At 39.2% G+C, this 21929-nt stretch overlaps 1 protein-coding gene across 1 annotated transcript in view; it reads right to left on the bottom strand.

Annotated features, from left to right (window-relative positions):
• Nucleotides 1-21929, bottom strand: part of LOC119426426 (transcription initiation factor TFIID subunit 4-like) — a 103357-nt gene that overhangs the window by 12851 nt on the left and 68577 nt on the right. The window contains exons 12-14 of the mRNA XM_037693991.1: nucleotides 17718-17848; nucleotides 11933-12058; nucleotides 7853-7909 (exon numbers count right to left, since the gene is read on the bottom strand). Coding sequence (XP_037549919.1) covers nucleotides 7853-7909; nucleotides 11933-12058; nucleotides 17718-17848 — 314 coding nt within the window. The remainder of the gene's footprint in view (nucleotides 1-7852; nucleotides 7910-11932; nucleotides 12059-17717; nucleotides 17849-21929) is intronic.

Here is a 21929-nt window from a genome sequence, read left to right as displayed (position 1 = left end):
CTTACTGTGTGGGTGGATTCCAGGATCTCCATGACCTGATCATTTGTGGAGGGTCCCAAGCCAATAAAGACACGGTAAAGACCGGTGAACGCTGGTCGAACAAACAGTAAGGATTTTATTAACATACAGCGCTCTTTACTGTGTGGGCAATGAAGAAAAACAAGCTCAATTTAAAATGGACCGCATAGGTCACATGAATATTAGTGTATAGCAATTAGAGATTCTAACATACATTCATACATTTTCACAGTAATCGGAGTGGGGGGGGAGGGGGGCAACTACAGTATGGCATTCCTGGCTGTGGCAAGCAACACTGCCGTGTCAAACAGGCTTAAAAAATTCCCTTATGCCAGAAGAAGAAATTATATTTAGGGACTCAACAAGGTTAAGTCAGGTCCTCTGGATGGATTATTCTTTGTTGAAACGTTTCATCTTTTATTATTTTAAGACGAAACATTTCAACAAAGAAGAATCCATCCAGAGAACCTGAATTAACCTTGTTAGATTTATCTACCTGCATTATTGAGCATGCATAAGGACATATTCAGGGAAATTTATTCAAACAAAAACCCTTGAGAGTTCCTTTGGAGAGTTTGCAATGTCACTCAAGTCTTCTGGAATAACTCAAAGCTAGGAGGGAAAAATAAAAGGTGTAAAATGTAAAAGATTAGTTTAAAATGTAAAGAATACATAATGAGGTAAAGACCAGGTACTCACTGTTCCTCCTTCCCACATTATCAGTACTGACTACGGTAAGTCTTTTTTAAACATTATGTATTCAACATTGTTTGGGTCAACATCAGCATCTTTCTGGCTGCAGCTTGTTTTTTAAACATGAACGACTCAAGGAGGAAATGTTGAACCGTCTGACGTACAGAGAGAACTTGTCACACTCTGACTCTTGTAAATGAGTCCTCGTGACTCAATGAGACTAACCTGTACAAATAAAGATTGAATGAGGGTTTAGTACTTCATCACCTCATCATTGTTCCTTTGTTTGTACAACAGCAGGCCTGAAACATCATTCTCCAGCCTGATGAAAACTTCAGCTTTTATTTTCACGCAAGTACTTAATGCACTATGCTCAGTCAAACATTTTTGAAATCAATTGTGGTTATTTTTAGGTAATAAAAAGAAGAAATTCCATATTAAGAGTCATGGCCATGAGCCCCCTTACTTTCCAAGGTTGATGCTACTCTCCACTTTTTTTAGTCACTTCTTTCTTGCATACTACTTTCAGACGATAGAAAGAAAAATAAATTGAAAATACTTCTAAATAATAGCTGCCACCTGTAGCTTTACAGCAGAAAAATTCCTTTGAATCCCAACGTGAATTTGTAGTTTTGAACATTCTGACTAAATGACACTGTGGATGAGATGCTAACATAAACTGTGGCATACAGCAGAAACAGTGTTCTTGCCATGGGACTGTTTGCTTTCGGAGCTGATTCTAACAGCAGCTTTTGGCCACATTTTGGCCAGCTGTTGTAGACAATTTGTCTTTTCTCTCCTCCATCGTCTCTCTTCTACTGTCCACCCTCCACTCCTCTTCTCCAGATCTCCCTCTTCCTATGTCCAGTTGCGCCTGCAGACGCAGTTGCAATGATGAATCTGTGGCTGCAGTGTGTCTGTGTGTCTGACATTGTGATGTATCTCTATTGGCCTTAACTCCCACTCTATCTCTCAACTGTCCCCCAACCCAACAGCCTCCTTTTTTCTCTCCATCTCTTTGTCTCTGTCTCTCCGTGTCTATCCCTCGCTCACTCTCAGTGCTTTGGAACTGCCTGCCCCCTCTGCCTCAGCAATGAAATAGACAGAACACAGAAAGAGTAAAAGAGAGGGAGGGAGGGAGAGAGAGCTACCAACAGTGACAACAAACAGGAACTGAACTCCACGATTTGCCCATTGATTTTCACTGGGGGCATTTCTGAAATAGCCCATCTGACCTTTTGGCCAAATGGTAGTGAATGGAGAAAACGGCACATTCTGCCTACCTCTCATGCAAAACCTCTGCAGCAAGTATGTGACGAGCTTGCACTGCTGGTCAAAAAAATTCTGTTACTTTTCTGGTGAGCACATTTAAATCCATTTGGAGGCATGGCTATACAAAAGTATGCAAAATTTAAATCCTATAGTGCTGCAAGAAACACCTAAAGCCTAAAATATTCTTTACAACCCCTGATAGAAACTTGAACAGAACACTGTAGTTGTGATTTTACTGTTATTGATCCGTCGTTAAGTTCTGAGGTTAGGTCTGTAGGACAAGAATGAAGAAGTAAAAAACTAAAACTTCAGCTTGTTAAAGACTCAAATCTTGTCTGCAAACAAAAAAAAAAAAAACACAACATGACAGATTGTAAAAATATATATAAAATACAAACAATGTGAAGCTATATTGTCCAAAATGCAAAGATATCACCAAGAGCATTATTGTGTTAAAATATACCTTTAAAGTCAAAACAAAAGGTAGTAAAAAGTGCCAAAGTTCAAGGTACCATGCTTGAACCTTTCTAGGGTACAACTGGAGTGACAAAGCAAATTAATGTTTTTTTGAAGGGTTACTTTACCATAGTTGTTTAGCTGTGTGCCTATCAGATACTGGTGAAAGAAGAGAGTCTGAGGCAATAGGACGACACTTAAAGACACCTAAAACACTGTTTCACTTTGATTTCCTCTGGTGCCATAAATTGCATTACCTTTGATTATAAAATTTGTTCTGGCAAAGATTAATAAGTTAGACCTGGAAAATAAATGAGAATGTTTTTGTATACATGTTATTGAGCAAACCTCATGAGGTGAGACCTTTTCATAACAACTGCCTGATAATAAAAAATGCTTATAAGGTCAAAGAGAGACTGATGTCTTAAATATTTCTGAATATTGTTCAGTTTATCAAATCAGTTAGAACAAATGTATCAGACAAGAGCAGAGGATCGTCCAGAATCCGAAACTATGCAAATAATATTTCTAGTGCGTTATATCTGTGCACAGCCAGCCCCTGAACAAAAATAGTGGGAGTGAAAGGTCACTCAGAGACAATAGTTGTTTTTAGATGGCAACAATCCACTTGGGTCTTGGCTGTAGTTGGATGAGCCGTTAAGATCATCAACACACTCAGAATTAAACTCTTTTGTCCAAACTGAGGTTGTTCAAAGAGCTATGTACAGCAGGTAAGATATTAACTGTTTATAAACTGGTAATCCCCTTGCTCAGAACCACATGTCCCAGGATCTGAACTCTCCCTTAAGTTAAAAAACATCTTGCTCTTGACTATATCACTAAGGTTGTGCCTTCAGATAAAACCAAAGTCTTCAGTAGCAGCAAAACAGACTATCAGTTTTTAAATTACAAATTCTTTATCCATGCTGACATGTGGTTTAAGTATATCACAATATAAATAACTATCTCATCTCTCTAAACTGATGATTGGTGCAGGCAGTGGTTGCTTTGTGCAGAGGCTTAAAGACAGGTTAGCTGCTCTGCCCGTTGCCTAGAAGAGTAGCTTGAGCTCATTATCCTGATGAAATTCGCGCAGATGTGTGAGCTGCCGACAGTCTCTGCAGTGACACAAACAGCCAGCTTTGTCCCCTTGAGCCTGTCAGGTGATGAAAACCGGAGAGGCACGATGGGAGGGGGGAGGCTGAGAAACGACGGTCATTAAGCAAAACAGAAAGAGGTGAGGGAGGGTGGAGGATGGGGTCTGTGTGCGTGTGTTACAAGAGAAGGTGACGGACATTTGATGAGGGGGTACAAAGTGCTACATAAAGTAACCATTTTTTAACTGTCTTCTTATAATTCACAATAAAAAAGGTAACTGTGCACATGTGCAGTTGACTTCTCTTCAGGCTCTGATCTGACTGTTTCCAAGTGATGAGCAGAATGCCGCTTAACGGGAAGGATATTTGATCGCATGCTCCCCACCCCTTAGGGAACCTATCACAATGCCTATTATACTGTTCTATTTGCATATGTGGACCTTATAGGTTGGTCTGAGATATAATGTGAATATTCTTCACTGCAGAAGGACTCAATACGGCTAGAAAATCAGTGATCAGAATGGAAAGAGAAAACAGGGCCTTCTAGTCAGTCAAGGTGCAGTTACACACTTGACACTCAAAGACCTCAAGTTTAACACTAGACTGGCATCAACATTCAAAAAAATTTTTGCTTGGTCATCAACCAAGAAACCAAACATGTCCATCCATCTTTATCTTCCGCTTATTCCGAAGTCGGGTCGTGGGCGCAGCAGCTTGAGCAGAGAGGCCCAGACATCTCTTTCCACAGCCACCTCTTCCAGTTCTTCTGGGAGGACTCCAAGGCGTTCCCAGGCCAACCGAGAGACATAGTCTCTGCAGCGTGTCTTGGGTCTTACATGCCCAAAGCACATCTCTAGGGAGGTGCCCAGGAAGAATCCTTACCAGATGCCTGAACCACCTCAACAGGCCCCTCTCGATATGGAGGAGCACCAGTTCTTCTTCGAGTCTCTCCCAGATGACTGAACTTCTCATCCTATCTGTAAGGGAGAGTCCAGCTACCCTGCGTAAGAAAATCATTTCAACCGCCTGTATCCACAATGCCATTCTTTTGGTCACTACGCAAAGTTCGTGGCCATAGGTGAGGGTAAGAACGTAGACCTACCGGTAAAAAGAGAGCTTTGCCTTACAGCTCAGCCCCCTCTTCACCACAATGGACGAGTACAGAGTCCGCAATACTCCAGATGCTGCACCAATCCATCTGTCAATCTCACACTCCATTCTTCCCTCACTCGTGAACAAAACCCTGAGATACTTGAACTCCTCCATTGAGGCAGAACCTCACCCTCGACCTGAAGAGAGCAGCCCACCCTTTTCTGACTGAGGACCATGACCTCAGATTTGGAGGTGCTGATTCTCATCCCAGCCGTTTTACATTGGGCTGAGAACTGCTCCAGTGAGAGCTGGAGGTTATGGAATGATGATGCCAACAGGACCACATCATCTGTGAAGAACAGAGATGGAATCCTGAAGCCACTGAACCAGAATCCCTCCGTCCCCTGGCTGCACCGAGAAATTCTGTCCATACATATTATAAACATAATCGGTAACAACGGGCAGCCCTGCTGAGTTTAACTCCCACCCTGAAGGTGTCCGACTTGCTACCAGCAATGCGAACCAAACTCTTGCACCGATTGTACAGGGATTGAACAGCCCGTAGCAACGGGCCCCCAATCCCATACTCATGGACCAAACATACGTTGCCTTGAATTTACACATTCTAAATGGCCCTGAGATAAAGAGCAAAGACACTAACACTAAAATTATCTTACTGGGCTGCAACTGCTGGTGACTAGTTGGAGAATGATGTTCACAAGGCAGTTTCCAAAATCTCTCAAAATATCTACAGAAGTTCTGACATTTCTCATATGTGACAGAGGCTTGCAGTTTTGTTGCTTGAACTTTGAATGTATACAAAAAATGTGTGCAACAAATTTTCTCTTAAAATAATTAAAAAGTTGTTATGGGCCTTTCAAAGCCCCCTTAAACCTTTCTCAGTTTAGTTGCTGTAAATTCTAGACTGCTAGTTCTGTATTTTGACACAGCTACATGGAAATGGAAGCTATCATATGATTAAAAAACATCAAAATCTGAATATGACTGTCTAAAAACAATACAGATTATAAATAATAATAATTATCATTGGCTCCCTGTCAAACTCAGAATAGAATTCAAAATCTTACTTCTAACCTACAAAGCCCTCAACAACCTAGCTCCATTTTACATTGCAGATTGTATTGTTTCATATTTTCCTAACAGAGCACTTCATTCTCAAACTGCAGGCTTACTTGTGGTTCCTAGAGTTTCCAAGAGCAGAATGGGAGGAAGCTCTTTCAGTTATCAGGCTTCTCTCTTGTGGAACCACCTTCCAGTTTCTGTTCATAAGGCTGAAACATTGTCCAGTTTTAAGACTGGGCTTAAGACTTTCCTTTTTGATAAATCCTATAGTTAGGGTTGGCTTGTTATACTGCCTTAAGCTTAGACTACTGGAGGACAAATTGACCTCATTTCCTTAAATGATTTGCTAAAATTGAATAGTTTTCATTTGATATTATTTATATCTTAACATGTGACTCTTGACCTGCCATTGTGTATCTGTTCCTCCTTCCTGTTCTTCTCAAATCCAACCGGTCGAAGCAGATGGCCGCTTGTTCTGAGCCTGGTTTTGCTAAAGGTTTCTTCCTCATGATAGAGTTTTTTCTTTCCACTGTTACCTTCATGCTTGCTCAAGATGAGAATCTGAGTTGAAGTTAAACTCAAAGCAGTCTGCTCCTCAGATAAATACTGTTATTAACTTACATATATAACAATGTTTTTGTTCAGTGCCCAAAGATGACTTTTGTTGTGACTATATAAATAAATAAATTGAATTGAATAGATTTTTTTTTTTAAAGTCCAAATCTGCCGATCTTCATTTCAAAAGTGCAGTAAATTAAGCCAAAACTGGGACAGCTGCTTATGTGGGTATAAAGTGAACAGTGGCACGTATGATGAGGACTGTGCTTGGAAACAAAAAATTGATCTCAAACACTTCAAATTCAGTGAAACTGCTATAAAAATTGCATATTTTCTTGCAATTTTGAGTCAACAACTAGTCTCCAACAGTTGCAGCACAGCAACACGCTACCTGAAAAAAAGAGGCTTTATGGTGGAAAATGTGTAACTGTGTGAGCAGAAATTAGTTTGTTGGATAAAAAAAACAAAATAGTGCATACATGCTCAGTAAACTTTCCCTGGATGAATAAAATGTTTCCTTTTTGTGAAACTTGTGAGAAACTTGGAAGAACCCACATCTGCTCCCCAAGTTCTACACCAACAGCAACAACAACAGGTGAGCGCTGCTTGTTTTATCCCCCTCCTACTCAAATTTAGAAGAAGCTCCAAGTCTACAGAAGCTCCACACGATCCTCTTGATCCTTGTTAGTGAGCCAAGGAGTGCAAGTACTAAGCAAAGTTACTCTGGAGTAAACACACACAAAACAAATGCAAACTTCAGGAAAAAAAATAAATCATTTTGTTTGCGTAAACAACTTTAACCATTCGGTAAAAGATGTGTGGTCTACTTTCTGGGTCTCCACTGGGAATGCATTCAATAAAAGACCTGTAGTTGAAATAGATAAGATATAACAACTTCCTACCTAAAAGAGCACTAAATCAGTTCAAAGACTTGCCACTTCACTTGTGTGAGTGTTGCACCTTGGCGTATTGGGAATATATACACATATTTTTTATTATTTTCTACTACAAAAAGTTAATCCTAGCCTGCTATACCTGAAACCCTCATTAAAAAAAAACAACACATTTTTACTAAAAACAATTGTTTTACACACAAATAATGTAGTAAAAACAACATTTTTAAGTGTTTTGTCTCACAAAGATTGGTAGATATTTGTTTATGACAAAAAAAAGTACCTCAAAGATGAGTTAGAGACGCTCGGTGAGTGATTGAAATGCCAAACCCAACGAAGGTCAAATTGAAGCTAAATTACTGTTAGTTGCGTACCGGTATATCTTTTCTTTGATAGCATTTCTATCAAAATGGCCAAAACTAAATGGACCTTATTTAGACAGAAATTATATTGGTGCAAGATGAAGAAGCTGAATAGATGGTGTGGGGAAGCAAATGGGGTGAAGGAGGTGGAGGAAGGCGTTGGTGTGCAGAGGTTCATTTTCTACACACTGACATCAATCGGGGAGAATAATTTCTCTAAGTTTTTTAAGTCCGACTTTAAATGGCATTACATATGTAGTGAAGCATGAAAAATTTATGCGTTGGAGTCGGGGAAATGTCAAGGGTAATGATCTCCGAAGCAGCTTACCTCCTTAGCTTTCTGTTTCAGCCGAGCTTGCTCTGGGTCCTCTTGCCTTGAGCGACTCTGTTGAGAAAAGAAGAGAAAGGAAGGGAAGGGTGTTGGGGGGGGGGGGGGGGGGGGGTACGCACAGGTTAACAGCTGGTTTAAGGAGCCCACTCCTCCACTTTGCTATCTGTTGCTGCTGCAGCAAAAAATAGTACCAAAAAAAAAAGGAGAATCGGGATACAGAGGTGTCAAGGACATCATATCTGAATGCTGAGAAGTGCAATGAAGCACCCCCTAGGGGGGCATTGGCCTTTAAACCTGCTCCAAATCCAGCCCTAAATAAGCCGCTGGAGGGGAATGCTAATCAAAAGAGGTTATTAAAAAGTCTGCATGAGCCAGCACACATACGCACACACAGGGTAGAGGATGTCAGTGACAATGGTTGTCTGTGTGTCCCTGGCCTAACAACACAGCGCTTCTATTTTAATCAGCAGCTATGATCTGGGTGAATGTTCTCGTCCCTGGAAATCCTTCACGACAGGGCAAAACACACATGTACAGATGACCACTGCAGGCAATTCAGACAGATTATGACACAGGGGACTTACTGAGTGTTGTTTGTATCAGCATAAGCATATTTCATGTTGCTGCAATAACCATAATGTCACTCTGCAAACAGAATTTTTGAATTGTTGTACGACGTGCACTTGAAAATTCAAGTGCCTTGAATTTGTTTTCTCCTTGACTTTAAGTCTATAAGAAATGTGAAAATGACACATATAAATCTTGCAACTCTGTAAGAAGTAAAAACATTTAGTTAACTTTCATATGAAATCAGTCAAAACTTGCTTTGTACATTACTTCTTCACAACCGTTTCTTTGTTTCGGCATCTGCTCTGCAGTATAAATGGAGAGCTGCTCCCCATAAGCCTTCCTGCTAATTGGCTTTACATATAGCAGGCCGTTCACGTACCGGTCCCTATCTCAACTAAGACTAATGTGTTTGGCCTTCAGTCGACCAGAGCATCCCTCAAGTCTTGAGTCATATTTTAAATGACCGGCACAGTCAAAGGGAAGGCTTGTTGTGAAGGAGGGAGACATGGTGGAAGTGATTAGTTCAATGGATTTTAATGCAAGGGGTCAATTAGCAGGCAGTCAAGCAGGGAGGTGTGTGTCAGGTGGGTGGAGGTGTGGAACGAGTAGGTACAGATGGAATATCTAGAAACCAGAGGTGCCATTAACATCCCATATGTGATCATGTAATGCTGTAATTTATTATTTTAAACTCAGATAGTTTTTTTTTTCTTTTTTAACCCAGAAATAGATTTTCATTTGGTTGTGTTAAATGGAAAAATGGAAAAGTAAAATAATACTGTGGCGTATTGAGGCTCACTATGAAAACAAAGAACTATAGGAAGTCTGTCCTTACAGTTTTATCCAACAAGATCATGATAAAACACTTAATGTGAAGTGTCTAATTTGCTTGAGTTTTTTTTGTTTGACACACAAAGCCAACCTGGACAGAAAAACGCACAGTGCAACATCTTCAGCCAAAGAACTGTCCTCCTCAGATCTGAGACTCAACGTTACTGCAGCGGTCTGAGATCATCTTAACAGAAGGAGGTGGATGAACTAGCCTGGAGATTTGTTCTTGAAAAATACTTTAAGAAATTACAAAATCACTGGAAAATTTCCTCAGGTTAATAGAAAACAAGTAAAAACTAATAAAATAATAACTTTAAAACAGAATAGCATTAATTAAATCCTGTAATTTATTTATATTTTTAAAAAGATTCAATCAATTTCTGCACATATTATCAAGTTTCCTGGAAAACTTCTAATAAGGGAATGTTTACACTGTTTTCTTACACAGCATTATAAGAACATTCTGCTTAAAGAAAAATAAAAAAATGTTTGTACAGGTAAGTGGCTCAGAATGAACTGATTTGTCTTTTTTCCTCTTTAAATTTAGTCTTATAAATTATCTGATCAATTTTAAACTGCTACACTCACAAAATAGACACAAAAAACACTTTTGTTTCCATACAATTGATTGGAAAACATGGATTACAAATACACAGAATACATTAAATAAATATCATGTAAACTACTGCTATATTAACAGAAGCCGATAGTGGATCATAGGCATGAATTTGCTTTCCAAACTTGCCCTTAAACAGAAATGCCATGGCAACTGAAGCCAAAAAGCCACAGATTTTGCTCAAGGGTGAATCTTTACTCCACAAGCCTCGTGCGATCCAAACAGCCTCAAGTGAAGCGCCTACAAAAAGTTATTCACAAAAAGTGATAATAAAAAAGCTTTCTACGATAAACAAAAAAGATTAGAATGTTAAACTATGTGAAATGTGGCACGGATAAAAAATATTATATTTTACTGCTCTTTTGAAGTCTAAACCACTTGGAAACATCAATTTTGTAGACTGACCAACAGAAACTACATGGGTGTCCATTAACAAAGAAAAAAGTCTTTGGAAAATGTGGTCAGCTTTAAACAAAAAGGAAATTTTGCAATATCCTGCACAATGATCACATGAAAAAAGTGAGGTATACCGCTGTAAGAATCTTTACTGTGAGACATTGACTCCATCAAGTTCATTAAATGAACCTATTTCTGCTAACGTTGCACTGCAACTGCACTGTTCTGCCCTTTTTTACAGCACAAATAAAGATCCTGGACTTCTGCCACTGCTATTAGAAACTCATTGAAAATAAAACGCCTGTAAAATTCTGACGGTGCCAAAATTTAATCCATCCAGAAAATAACTTCTAATAAACCCTTGACTCCAGAATGGACTATTTTAATTTTAAGGAATAAAACTGCCATAAATGCTGCAATAATAATAAAAGAAGCAGACAAAATTATTTACACTTACTTCGCTCTAAAATCTTAAATAGTTATCCTATTTTTTTAACCTATAGAATGTATGAATAATGAGTATGAGTAATAAAAAATTATTATCATTACACAAATTTTATTTAAAAAAAACACACTTAATTTAATACTGCTCCAAACAACAGCTAATAAACTTAGTGGACTAAGACCATTGCCATAAATGAATTACAAATAGCTTTTTAATTTACCCATACACACACACACACACACACACACACACATTTATATATATATATATACATATATAAATCAAATGTTTATTGTTTTCAGTTTAAGAAATTATAAATTGTGCATATTGTTTGGAGTTTTAGTTATTTTGTTAATCTGTGTTCATTTTCTGCTCTTACAGTAATCGTCTCTTCTTTACTTGTTTCCATGTTGTAATAAATTTGTTGAACTGATGCATCTGTTGGCTCACTGATGACTTGTGTTGCCCCCCACCCCCACTCCCACCCCCACCCAATTTTTTAGAGACCAAGGCCCACACACTGACTTCAACAGCTACAGGTCAAACACAGAAACTGGGCGAGAAACATCTTCATGAATAAAGAACCTCTGTGTCAGTGCATGGGTTAAATTTACTGACCATAAACAGCACATTGTGCACACCTTTTCATACCTTTTTGTTTTTGGATTTACAATGTCTTCCATAAAAATAAACCTTACTTCTGTAATAGTTTTTATTTCTATGAGGTATTTTGTGACAAAAATTCCTTTAGCGGCATTTTAAATCATGCTGATGCACGATTCTACTGCAGTTCCTGTGCATACGTTTATGAATTCTTCCCTTTGAATTTCTGCTGATGAATTTGAAATTGAGTTTCTATAGCAGATCATGGTTATCTGTGGTATCTATAGTATTTATGAAATATTTTGAAAAATGTTACTAAATGAAAAAAAGTTGAGAAAAACGTATGTCAGAGCAGGTTGGGTGGGGGGAAAAGTGTTTTGGCTTCATGTTGGATGAGGGTTTATTATCATACAGATCCTGGCTCTGTGATGAGAAAGAGCCAGGACAGAGGAGCCCCGGGGTCAACAGCCTGGGTCACCTCACTCACAGAAGTCATACAATCATTTGTCAGAGCTTACGCACATACATGCACAAGTGCACAAGCACCGTGTTGCACAGAGACTGAACTTTATCATACACTCCCACTTAGCAAGAAGGTAAGGTGACAGTGACTCACTTTAGCTGCTCTCAGAAGGATCTCCCTCTCCTGCTCGTCCTTCCTCTGCTTCTCAATTCTCTCCAGCTGCTCGAAGAAGCGAAGCTGCGAACGAACGTCTGCAGTCTGCTCGTAATACTCGTCGTCCTGAGAAGAGACAGAAGGAACGTTAAACTAAACTCCAAGTTGTATTCAGTTGCTACTTCCTTGACTTTATAAGTCTAAAATACTTGACAGCCACCATCAGGTTAAATATAAAAACAGTAATATTGAACAAAATAAAAAAATATGTGTCTTAAACGCAGAAGAAATTTACACCAAAAATGTAGCAGAAAATTTAATTATCAATGTCAACAAATAAACAGCATAATTGATTTTTAAATCATAAACAGAGATCCAGTTTGTCAACATGGATCTTAAATTCTAATTTTATTTAAATTACAGCTAAATGGCTAATATAAAGAACTGCTGTTGTTTGACTTTAAGAAACCCAAATCAACATATTCCTAATACCAAATTTATAAAATGTATTTTTGCCTAAATAAGGTGAACTATTGACTGAATAAGCGGTCAAAGTTGTTAAAAATGCTCTTTTCTTGCAACAAAAAGAACAATAAGCAAACAACAACATTGTAATTAAAAAAATCTATAATTACAGTTAATCAGCAGACGAGCAGTCTTGCTTACAAGCTTCAAATTACCTTCAGCAGACCTTGGTTTAAACAAAAAAAAGTCCTACTTTAAAATGCAGTTCTACTAAAACACAACCCGTTTTCACGCGTCAACACACTTGAACACACAAACCCTTTCTATTTACAGACTCTTTTCTTCACCTCCCATGTGGGGAGTTTTAAAGGTAAGCGTAAAAACAACTTTTTAGGTCATTAAACGTTAATAGGATAATTGTCTATTTCTCATGTTTGTGTGTGCGACACTGCAGGCCTCAGTTCTTGCATTGATCTTGATATCTACATCATATTCTCACTTCTCGCCTGCCATCTGTGTGTGTCAGGTTTGTCTGAGTGTGTGTGGGGGTGTGGAGATGAGACGAGCTGAGTGGCACAGAGCACAAAGCTACATCAGAGGAGGCTCGTCACCAACCCCCCCCCCTACACACCACCACCCTACTTTTCTGTCGCTCCGATCCAGCCTCCCTCGTCTTTGTAGCATCGCTGAGCCCGCACTCTCCCACCGAAGCCCGGCTGCTCTTTAAGGCCGCTTTGTCTTTTGGTCTTTCTACTGCCTCTCTTTCTCTCTCTTTTTTTTCCCGCTGATGTCAACAGAGTGGCTTCACAGGGATTCATGCCTCTCCCGAACCCACCTCATTTAGAAAACCACAAAAAAGAAGAAGGAATGGAAAGAAGCGGCACAAAACAAGATGGGGACAACTGTGGCGATGCTCTTTCTACCGCTTCGGCATCAGGAAAAAAAACATTTTCAAAGTTTCCCCCAGTTCAACTAACAATGAAAAGACTCAGCCTTGTAGTGGAGATGGGTTGTGCTTTTATGTAGACCAATTAAATGTGGTTACATAGCTCAATTCAAGAGCTGTGAGAGGTAAAGGTGCCAATAATGAGAAAAGTATGCAGATCATTAGATGATCGTTCGGAAGCTGTCATTCCAGGCTTTGACTGACTGAAAGAAACTTACAGCTCGTGTGCGGAACAACTTGAGGACATTAAAGCATTCTTACATTGAATTTTATGTGTTTATTTTAATGGTACACCTGCTTTTTTTGTTAGGGAGGTAATTTGTAGATGCTGGTGCATAAATCAGTGCCCATGTCTATATTTGAGTACAGTGCTGCATGTGCGTACCTCTGTGTCTTGGTAAAATACAGTATCTTCCTTTGCTGTACAGTTTTTAAAAAAATCTCATAAATTAAATAAAATGTTTACTGTATTCTGTCAACAACAAAAAAACTGTTTAAATTCCAATGACTACTCAGATATAAGCCAATATAACATAAAAACGTTAAAGTTGAGTAAAGGAGTGCATAAGTTTTAACCCAATATCTCACACAATATGTTAAGTGTTTGGAATATTTTGGTACTGCCATTCCAAATTGTAGTTCAAAATTTTGTAAAAATGAAAGAGTCGTTGCCATTTTTTGTGTTTGCTTAGTTGGTTTATTGTGGCAGTCATCTTGAATCAGGCTGACCCCAGAAGTTAGTTATAGACAATACATTCAAAATTAGTTTTAGTGTTTTATTCCAATCGGTCCAGTGCTTCATGAAACGGAATAGAATGGAATCTTTATTGCCATTGCACATCAGGTATACAATGAGATTGCAATGCTTCTCAGTAAAATAATAAAACAGGAATAAATATATAATTGATTAAAGAAAAAAGGATGTTTAAATTATATATACGGTATATATTTACTTTGTTTACCCTTAGCATACACACACTATGAGTTCAAAGACGTGATGACCCAGGGAAAGAAACTGCTTTTGAGTCTGTTTGTCCTGCTCTTAAGGGACCTGTACCTCCTACCAGAGGGCATTTGGGTGAACATGTGCTGTCCTGGGTGTGTGGGGTTGGCAATGATTGCCCTCACTCTCCTGAGACAATACATGCTGGCGATGTCTTCTAGAGAAGGTAAGGGACTGCCAGTAATACGTTCTGCCGTGTTTATGACCCTCTGCAGGTTCTTTCTTGCTGATGCAGTGCAGTTGGCATACCAAGCTGTAATGCATTAGAACACTCAGTGCTGCAGTAGAAGACCACTAACAGTTTGCTCTTTAGATGGTTTCTTCAGTGTTCTTAGGAATTGGGAGTCTTTGTCAGGCCTTTTTTTTTTACCACCACTGATGTGTTGGCAGTCCAAGAGAGGTCCTCAGATATATGTGCCCCAAGGAGTTTGAAGGAGGACGCCTGTTGAACACAGTCCCTGTTGATACTCAGTGGGGTACCTTGTGCTTCCTGAAATCAATCATCATCTCCTTAGTTTAGCTGGTGTTGAGCAGCAAGTTGTGCTCAGAACACCAACCTGCTAGCTTGTTGACCTTGTCCCTAAATGCAATCAGATCCCCTCTGTTGATGAGGTTGATGACGGTGATGTCATCTGTAAATTTAATAATGATATTGGAGAGGTGGATGGCTGTCCTCGCCATGCTGTCTTGTTCTGTCACCTGACTTTAAGGCCAAGTTGCAGGCTCTAAGAAGAGTCCGGACATCCGTAGTCACCAATGTCTTTTGATTAGGGTAGATCCGGATGTGCTTCTCCACTGTAAAATTTGTCCGTACTGTTCTTTACATTTAACAGAACAATGTCTGTGTTCCTGTAGATCAAGATATTCAAATGCTCAAAGCAATCTTGAAGCTGGAAGAGTGCTCCTTCTGGCCAGGTTTTAATGTTCTTTGTGGCAGGTTTGGATTTCTTTCTGAGTGGGGTACATGCAGGCACGAAGAGAAGTGAGAGATGGTCTGACATACCAAGGTGAGGGAGAGGTACAGCTCTGTAGGCTAGCTTCAGGTTAGAATCAACATGGTCTAATGTGTTTTTCCCTCTAGTGGAGCACTGTATCTACTGTACAAAGTTAGGGAGCACAGTCTTAAGGCAATCCTGGTTAAAATCCACGGCAACAATAAAAACTTCCTCTGGATGGGCCTGCATATGTCTGTTAATGGTGGCGTACAGCTGAGAGTGCGCTATGCTATCATTAGCATCTGTTGGAACATACATGACAGCAATGAACACTGTTGTGAGCTCTATGGGCATGCAAAAGGGTCAACACTAAGGGTGCACCGATAAATCGGCTGGCTGATTTATCGGCCCCGATTTCCTTAATTTTGGGAAATCGGAAATCGTCCGATACTTGCATGAGAAACCGATTTTTACCAAATTTTTTAGTTTTAACAACAATTGTCTGAACTTAATTTATATTTCAGAGCACTACCTCATGGCCAGTTAAAACAAGTTTGTTTTGTTTCTAGGATATTGTTCAAGGGTATGGTTTTCAATAAAATAATATTGGAAAATTGGAGGTGCATTGTCACCTTATAACACCTGACAGTGTCGCTTAATAAACAAAATCAGTATCGGCCAAAATCGGAATCGGCAGGTCAGCCGTTTTAGAAATCGGTGATCGGCCAGAAAACTGCAATCGGTGCACCCCTAGTCAACACTGTACAGTCATTACCTCCAGATGCAGAGGCCAGTGTGAATGATCCTGCTGCTTATACACCAGTTTCTTTGTACATTAATACAGAGCCCCTCTCCTCTGTTCTCACTGGAGTTTTATTCCTGTCGAAGTGGCGCATGGAGCGGCCGGTTTGCTAAATGGCCAAGTCCGGGATAAGCGGGTGTAAACAGGTTTCCGTGATAATCATCACCCTGCAGTCCCAGATGATTTGGGTGTTTGCCATCAGTAATTCCAGTGTGCCAGTTTTTGGGATGATGGGCCTTGCATTTGTGAGGAAGATACTGTGTAGCAGGGGTCTGTAAGGATTCTTCTTTAGCCATTCTAGTAGGCCACCCCTACAGCACCGCATCTGCCTCCACTCCCTGCGCTGCCTCCGGTGTCTCCTAGGTCCAACAACAACAACTCAGGGTGTGCCAGGGGATCTCGCTATGTCCAGGGAAATGTGAAGTCGCTGGTAATCCATTGTAATGTCTACACAACATGAAAATCTCACCTTTCTCAGCATAGCTGGTGTATAGATGCATCTTATCTCACTCAAACACACTCGTACATAGGGGTGTAAATCACCAGCTTTACCACGATACAATATTATATTGATTTGTTTGTATGATGATACAATTTTTCTCGATAACACAAAGTCTGTCACGATACGATTTCGATTCTATTCGATTCACAAGTGCGATAGATATACTGCAATATCAAATGCCCATCTCATTTAAATATAAATAAATTTACAAAAACAATTCAAATATGATTGAACCATTTTATTTCTGTTATTACAGGCACCAGACATTTAAATAAAAAAACATTTTTCTTAATTAATGAAAAAATAAAAATAAATGACCTGTTCAGTATAGTCTCATATTTCTCAGAAACAAAAATAGATACTGAGCTTACAAAACATGGCTATCAATGCTGTGTTTCTTCTTCAGGTGAGCGGCCAAGTTTGTTGTTTCCCGAGTATTTTAACTCACACTGGCACCTGTTGCATACAACATGAGTTTTGGCTGTTGAGCCGCCCTTCTGTCGGAATCAAAAATATTTCCAGTGTTGATTTAAATCCAGCAGGAGAGTGTATTTCATTATCTGTGTTTTCTGCCTTGCCTGCCATGTTGCTGAGGCGGTCACAGAGCGCAGCCGCGCACGGAAATGGTGACACAGATGTGCCTTGGGAATTTCAAAATAAAAGCTTATTTTAAAGATGACGATATGAATAGATATTTTAGTTTTGCCACAATATAATCGAATCATTAATCGTTTAATCGATATATCGATTTAAATTGATGTATCGTTACACCCCAACTCGTACACACAAAAACATTCAAGCCATTACGGAAACTGTACATCAAAACCAAGAGCTCAGAGCCGCCGTTATCTTAGCATGCCACCATCTTGAACTATTATTTTGCTGACAGACACAGACACACACACAAGAAATGAGATGATCATTTGCCTTTCATCCCAGCGACAGATAAATGGGGATTTTTTTTAAACATTCAATGTTTTTTTTTACCCATTTCCCATTTAGCAGTTTCTCAGCAATGAAACTGTTTTTTTTTTTTCTTCTTTTTACCAGTGTTTATGTCAGTTTAGGTCAGATGTTTTCAATTTGTGACGGACTGTTTGTGTTCAAGGCTGCGTGCATGCACCCTTCTTACCTTACAGGAGTCGAGTCGTTGCTGTGCAATAATAGAAACTTTTTCTACAACAGTCCGAAGTCGTGACTGTGTTGCATGTGAGAGGAATGTCACAGCTTCCATGGACACTTCTGTCACTCCAAACTTCTTAGCTGTGAAGAATAAATACAGACATATAAGATAAGGTGGAACTTCTACCAACTTAAGTGTCAAACAGAAACTACTTACGTTTTCATCTACTAAAAGGATAAAAAGATTACAAGGGACAATCACACAGCCTCAATTGCATCTATGGGTTGCCATTTTAGAAAAAGACAAACCAAAAATCAGGTGAAAAATTATTATTATTATTGACTGAAACACTTTTATAATCACACAGGACCTAATAATAATAATAATAATAATACCAGAGCTTTGATTTAGTATTCTCATAAATACACATACCACTGGAAAGTACTTCCACACACTTTCACAAAGGAACTATCTGAATTAGCACGTTCAATAATCTGCAAGATAGAGAAGTCATCAGACAGAAAAGTTAATTTATTTCACAGTCTTAGATCAAATTCCAGAGCGGTTTAACAAACTGAGCCCCTTTCGATGAGTAAACTACACTGACCATCTCTTCTGCAGAAGGATAATTTAGTTTCCTTTAAGCAGAACTCATCTGAAGACATAACAAAAGAGGGAAGGACAGACTTTGGTAGTGTTACTATCTGTGTCTTACTTCCTTTTAAATTATTCCATTAACATAATTTTCTCTCTGGCACCCTTTTAAGTAAACCACACCAATTATTTAAATCAGCTGAACAATGCATACACTCTTCAACTACTGAAGCTTTGAAACAGATGGAGAGAACCCTGTTAGTCTTATAATTACAGTGGCAATACATGTGGCAATGTCACAAGGTCGCAGAAAACCGCTAACAGGCTTCTACTCCTTAAAAATACAATCTTTCAGGGACATTAATATTTCAGAAAAAGTTTAAGAGACTCTGCAACAAAAAGAGAGAAAGAGAAAGACTCATTTCTGTGAGCAAAAAACTGTTTTTCTCAGATGGCAATGATACTAATTATTATTCTTCACCTAGAAAAATAACAGGCTAATGATCTACACTGCTTTCATATTTTTCCTATAACTCCTGCTAGAGGAGTTATGCAGGAGGGGTGTGCGTGAAAGGCTGCAACATTTGCAATTGTGTTTACATTTCATCCCAAATTATTTCCCAGAGCAGCTTTTTCAGCTTTACTCATAAACTGTTACTGATGGCTGTCTTCATACAATCAGACAATCAAAACTATCTTTGCAATTACAGTCCCGGTTTTTCATACCAGGACATAATAATCATATGATTTTTTTTTTTTTTTTGTGCTTCCAAATTTGTGGTAGTGAGATTTTTTTTAATGTCTTCTCCATGTGCCTCATGTATGAATGAGTTTGCAGCTTTCCTACTGAAAGTTGGTGTATGAACCAAATTAGAAAACTGAGTCAAAGCAGATGGCCGCTCGTCCTGAATCTGATTCTGCTGAAGGTTTCTAGCTGTTAAAAGGGAGTTTTTCCTTTCCACTGTTGCCTTTCTGCTTGCTCAGGATGGGAAACTGCGATTTAAGTGAAGATTAGACACAATTGGCTGGCTTCCTTAGATAGATAACTTTTACTAATTGGCTTTTATAATGTACGTGAATGTTTCTGTAAAGTGCCCTGAGATGACTTCTGTTGTGACTTGGTGCTATATAAACAAACTGAAGTGAATTGTGTACACACTGAAATATTCGGATTTATCAAACTACTGATGTGTGCACTAATTTCAGTGCAACTTTCCTTCATACATCTGGCCAAACATAAAATGGAGCAGACATGAGACACCTACCCTGACACGCCTCCATTTGAATATACAAATAGATACAAATATGATCTGCATGTGTGATTCTACTTTCTGCATGATCGAAATTTATGTTTAGATGCAGGCAAATTAGAATTTGAATGGAATGTGAGTCAGAGATGCTTCTAAATAAATTAGTAGTGCAAAAAAACGTGTTTAGCACACATGGGGGGAGTGGTGGCGCAGAGGTTAGAGAAGGTGGGCCTGTGATCAGAAGATCGCCAATTCAAGCCCCGGTACCAACAACATCAAAAATGTGGGTGGGGTAGGTGAAGCACCCACGCCTGCCCTCACCCTCATTTGCCCCACTCTGGGCCCATGAGCAAGGCCCTTAACCCCCATCTGCTCCCTAAAAAAAAACACACAAAAAAAAACAGGTCTCTCTTAAAAATGAGTTCTCGTGGCTCAATGAGACTGCCTGTATAAATAAAGGTTAAATGAAAAAGAAAATGCACAAAGACAAGTGATTGTGTGTGAAGTTGCGGTTGTCATTGAATGAAGTGAACCAGAGGCGCTGGTCTGCCATTTATGAGACTGAGCCATTTCCAACTTTATGCATATGAATAATACCATACTGTAAACACAGAGATACTCAGGGGCTTGGTAGAACCTAGAAGTAGGCCTGTCACGATAATACATTTTGTTGGGTGATTAATTCCATCCATCCATTTTCTTCCGCTTATCCGGGGTCGGGTCGTGGGGGTAGCAGCCTAATACCCCTTTTGCACTGCCCCTAATCAGCCCCAACTATGCTCAGCCCTGCACACCCATACTTAGCCTGGCTCAGCTCAGCCTGGATTTGCACCTGCACTTTAGGACCGATTCTGGAGGCGTGTCCAGAATCCAAGTCCTGCTAATGAGAGTTCTGCTATGAGTTACTCAAAGCAGTCTGCTCCTCAGATAAATAATATAAAATTATTTTATATATGAATGTTTCTGTTAACTTTTTTTATATATGAATATTTCTGTTCAGTGCCCAGAGACGACTTCTGTTGTGACTTGGCGTTGTATAAATAAACTGAACTGAATTAAATCTGATGAACCAGATTCTACAAAAACATTTGTATTTAAATCTAAAAAAGTTAAGTCTGGTCCTCTGGACATTCAAAAAACAAACCAAACAAAAACAAAAGTAGAAATGTTTCTTCTTTCATCCGAAAGACTTCTTCAGTCTGAGGTGCTGTCTTCAGCTCATAGCTATTTATAAAAGACTGAGCTGAATACAGCTCCTCAGAATGAAGAAGTTTTTCAGATGAAAGAAGAAACGTTTCTACATTTTTGTTTGTTTGTTGGTTTTTGAATGTCCAGAGGACCAGACTTAACTTTTTGAGATTTTTCTACCTGGATTATTGAGCATGCATCAGGATATCTATATTTAAAATTCTATATTTTTCTTCATCATTTGATGCATTTGCACTCATTGTGGTTTTGTTTCTTGTATACAGATTATTTTTTCTTGTATACAGATTATTTTTAGCTTTGAATTAAAGTTTAGCTTTGATTTAAAGCTTTAATTTAAAGTGTAAAGCTTGTTTTGTGATTTGTACATCTGTGGGTTAGAATAATGTTAAACCAAAGACTGTATCTCTTCTTTAAACATATTTGAGGGAAATATTCCTGAGATCCAATAATTTTGTCTTTTTATGATTTTTCAGTTGAATTAACTGTAATTAAGATTATTTAATAAAGTCAAATGGAAAACAGGATTTCACGATAAAGCCGGCACCGTTTATTTATTTTTAATCTTCACTGATAAAAAAAAAATATTTTATACATAAAATGCAAAAAAAAAAAAAAAACGTTTCCACCCTCCGTCCCTCCATCCCGGTCCTCCCGCCTGCCAGGGCTCGAATCCGGCCTTTGTGAGCAGGCAAGGCCGGGGCTCGGGATTCGACCTTGTGGGCTTCAACGGCTCGGCAGCTCGTATGATCCTCTGCGGTGACTCCGCTCGCTCGAATTTTATAATCAGTCACCAACACAAAAAACACCTGGACTTCAGCATTAAACACGGTGTTGTCATTATCGTTTTTAAAATCTTAAAAATTGATCCAGCCTCTGCTCCGCATCCAGAGAAATTGCAAATGGTCGATCGGTGAAAAGTTTCTGAGATCCAGTGACTCCTCCCCCTGACCAATCAGAGTCCTGCATTCACGTTTCGGTTTGGACTCAGCTCAGCTGAGCTCGCTCGGTCCCACCAGAGAAGCAGGGACGAAAAGAGGTCCTGAATCAGCCTCAAATCAGCTAAAAATACTAGCTAAAGTGCTGGTGCAAAAGGGTTCTTTCTGTGGAGGGCTGCCCAGAATTGGGACTTATTAGGGGCAGTGCAAAAGGGGCATAAGTAGGGAGGCCC

Source organism: Nematolebias whitei, chromosome 2, assembly GCF_014905685.2.
Source record: "Nematolebias whitei isolate Nwh7 chromosome 2, NemWhi1, whole genome shotgun sequence".
NCBI lineage: Eukaryota > Metazoa > Chordata > Actinopteri > Cyprinodontiformes > Rivulidae > Nematolebias > Nematolebias whitei.
The sequence above is the reverse complement of the archived record's forward strand: the minus strand, read 5'-3'. Positions and strand labels throughout refer to the sequence as shown.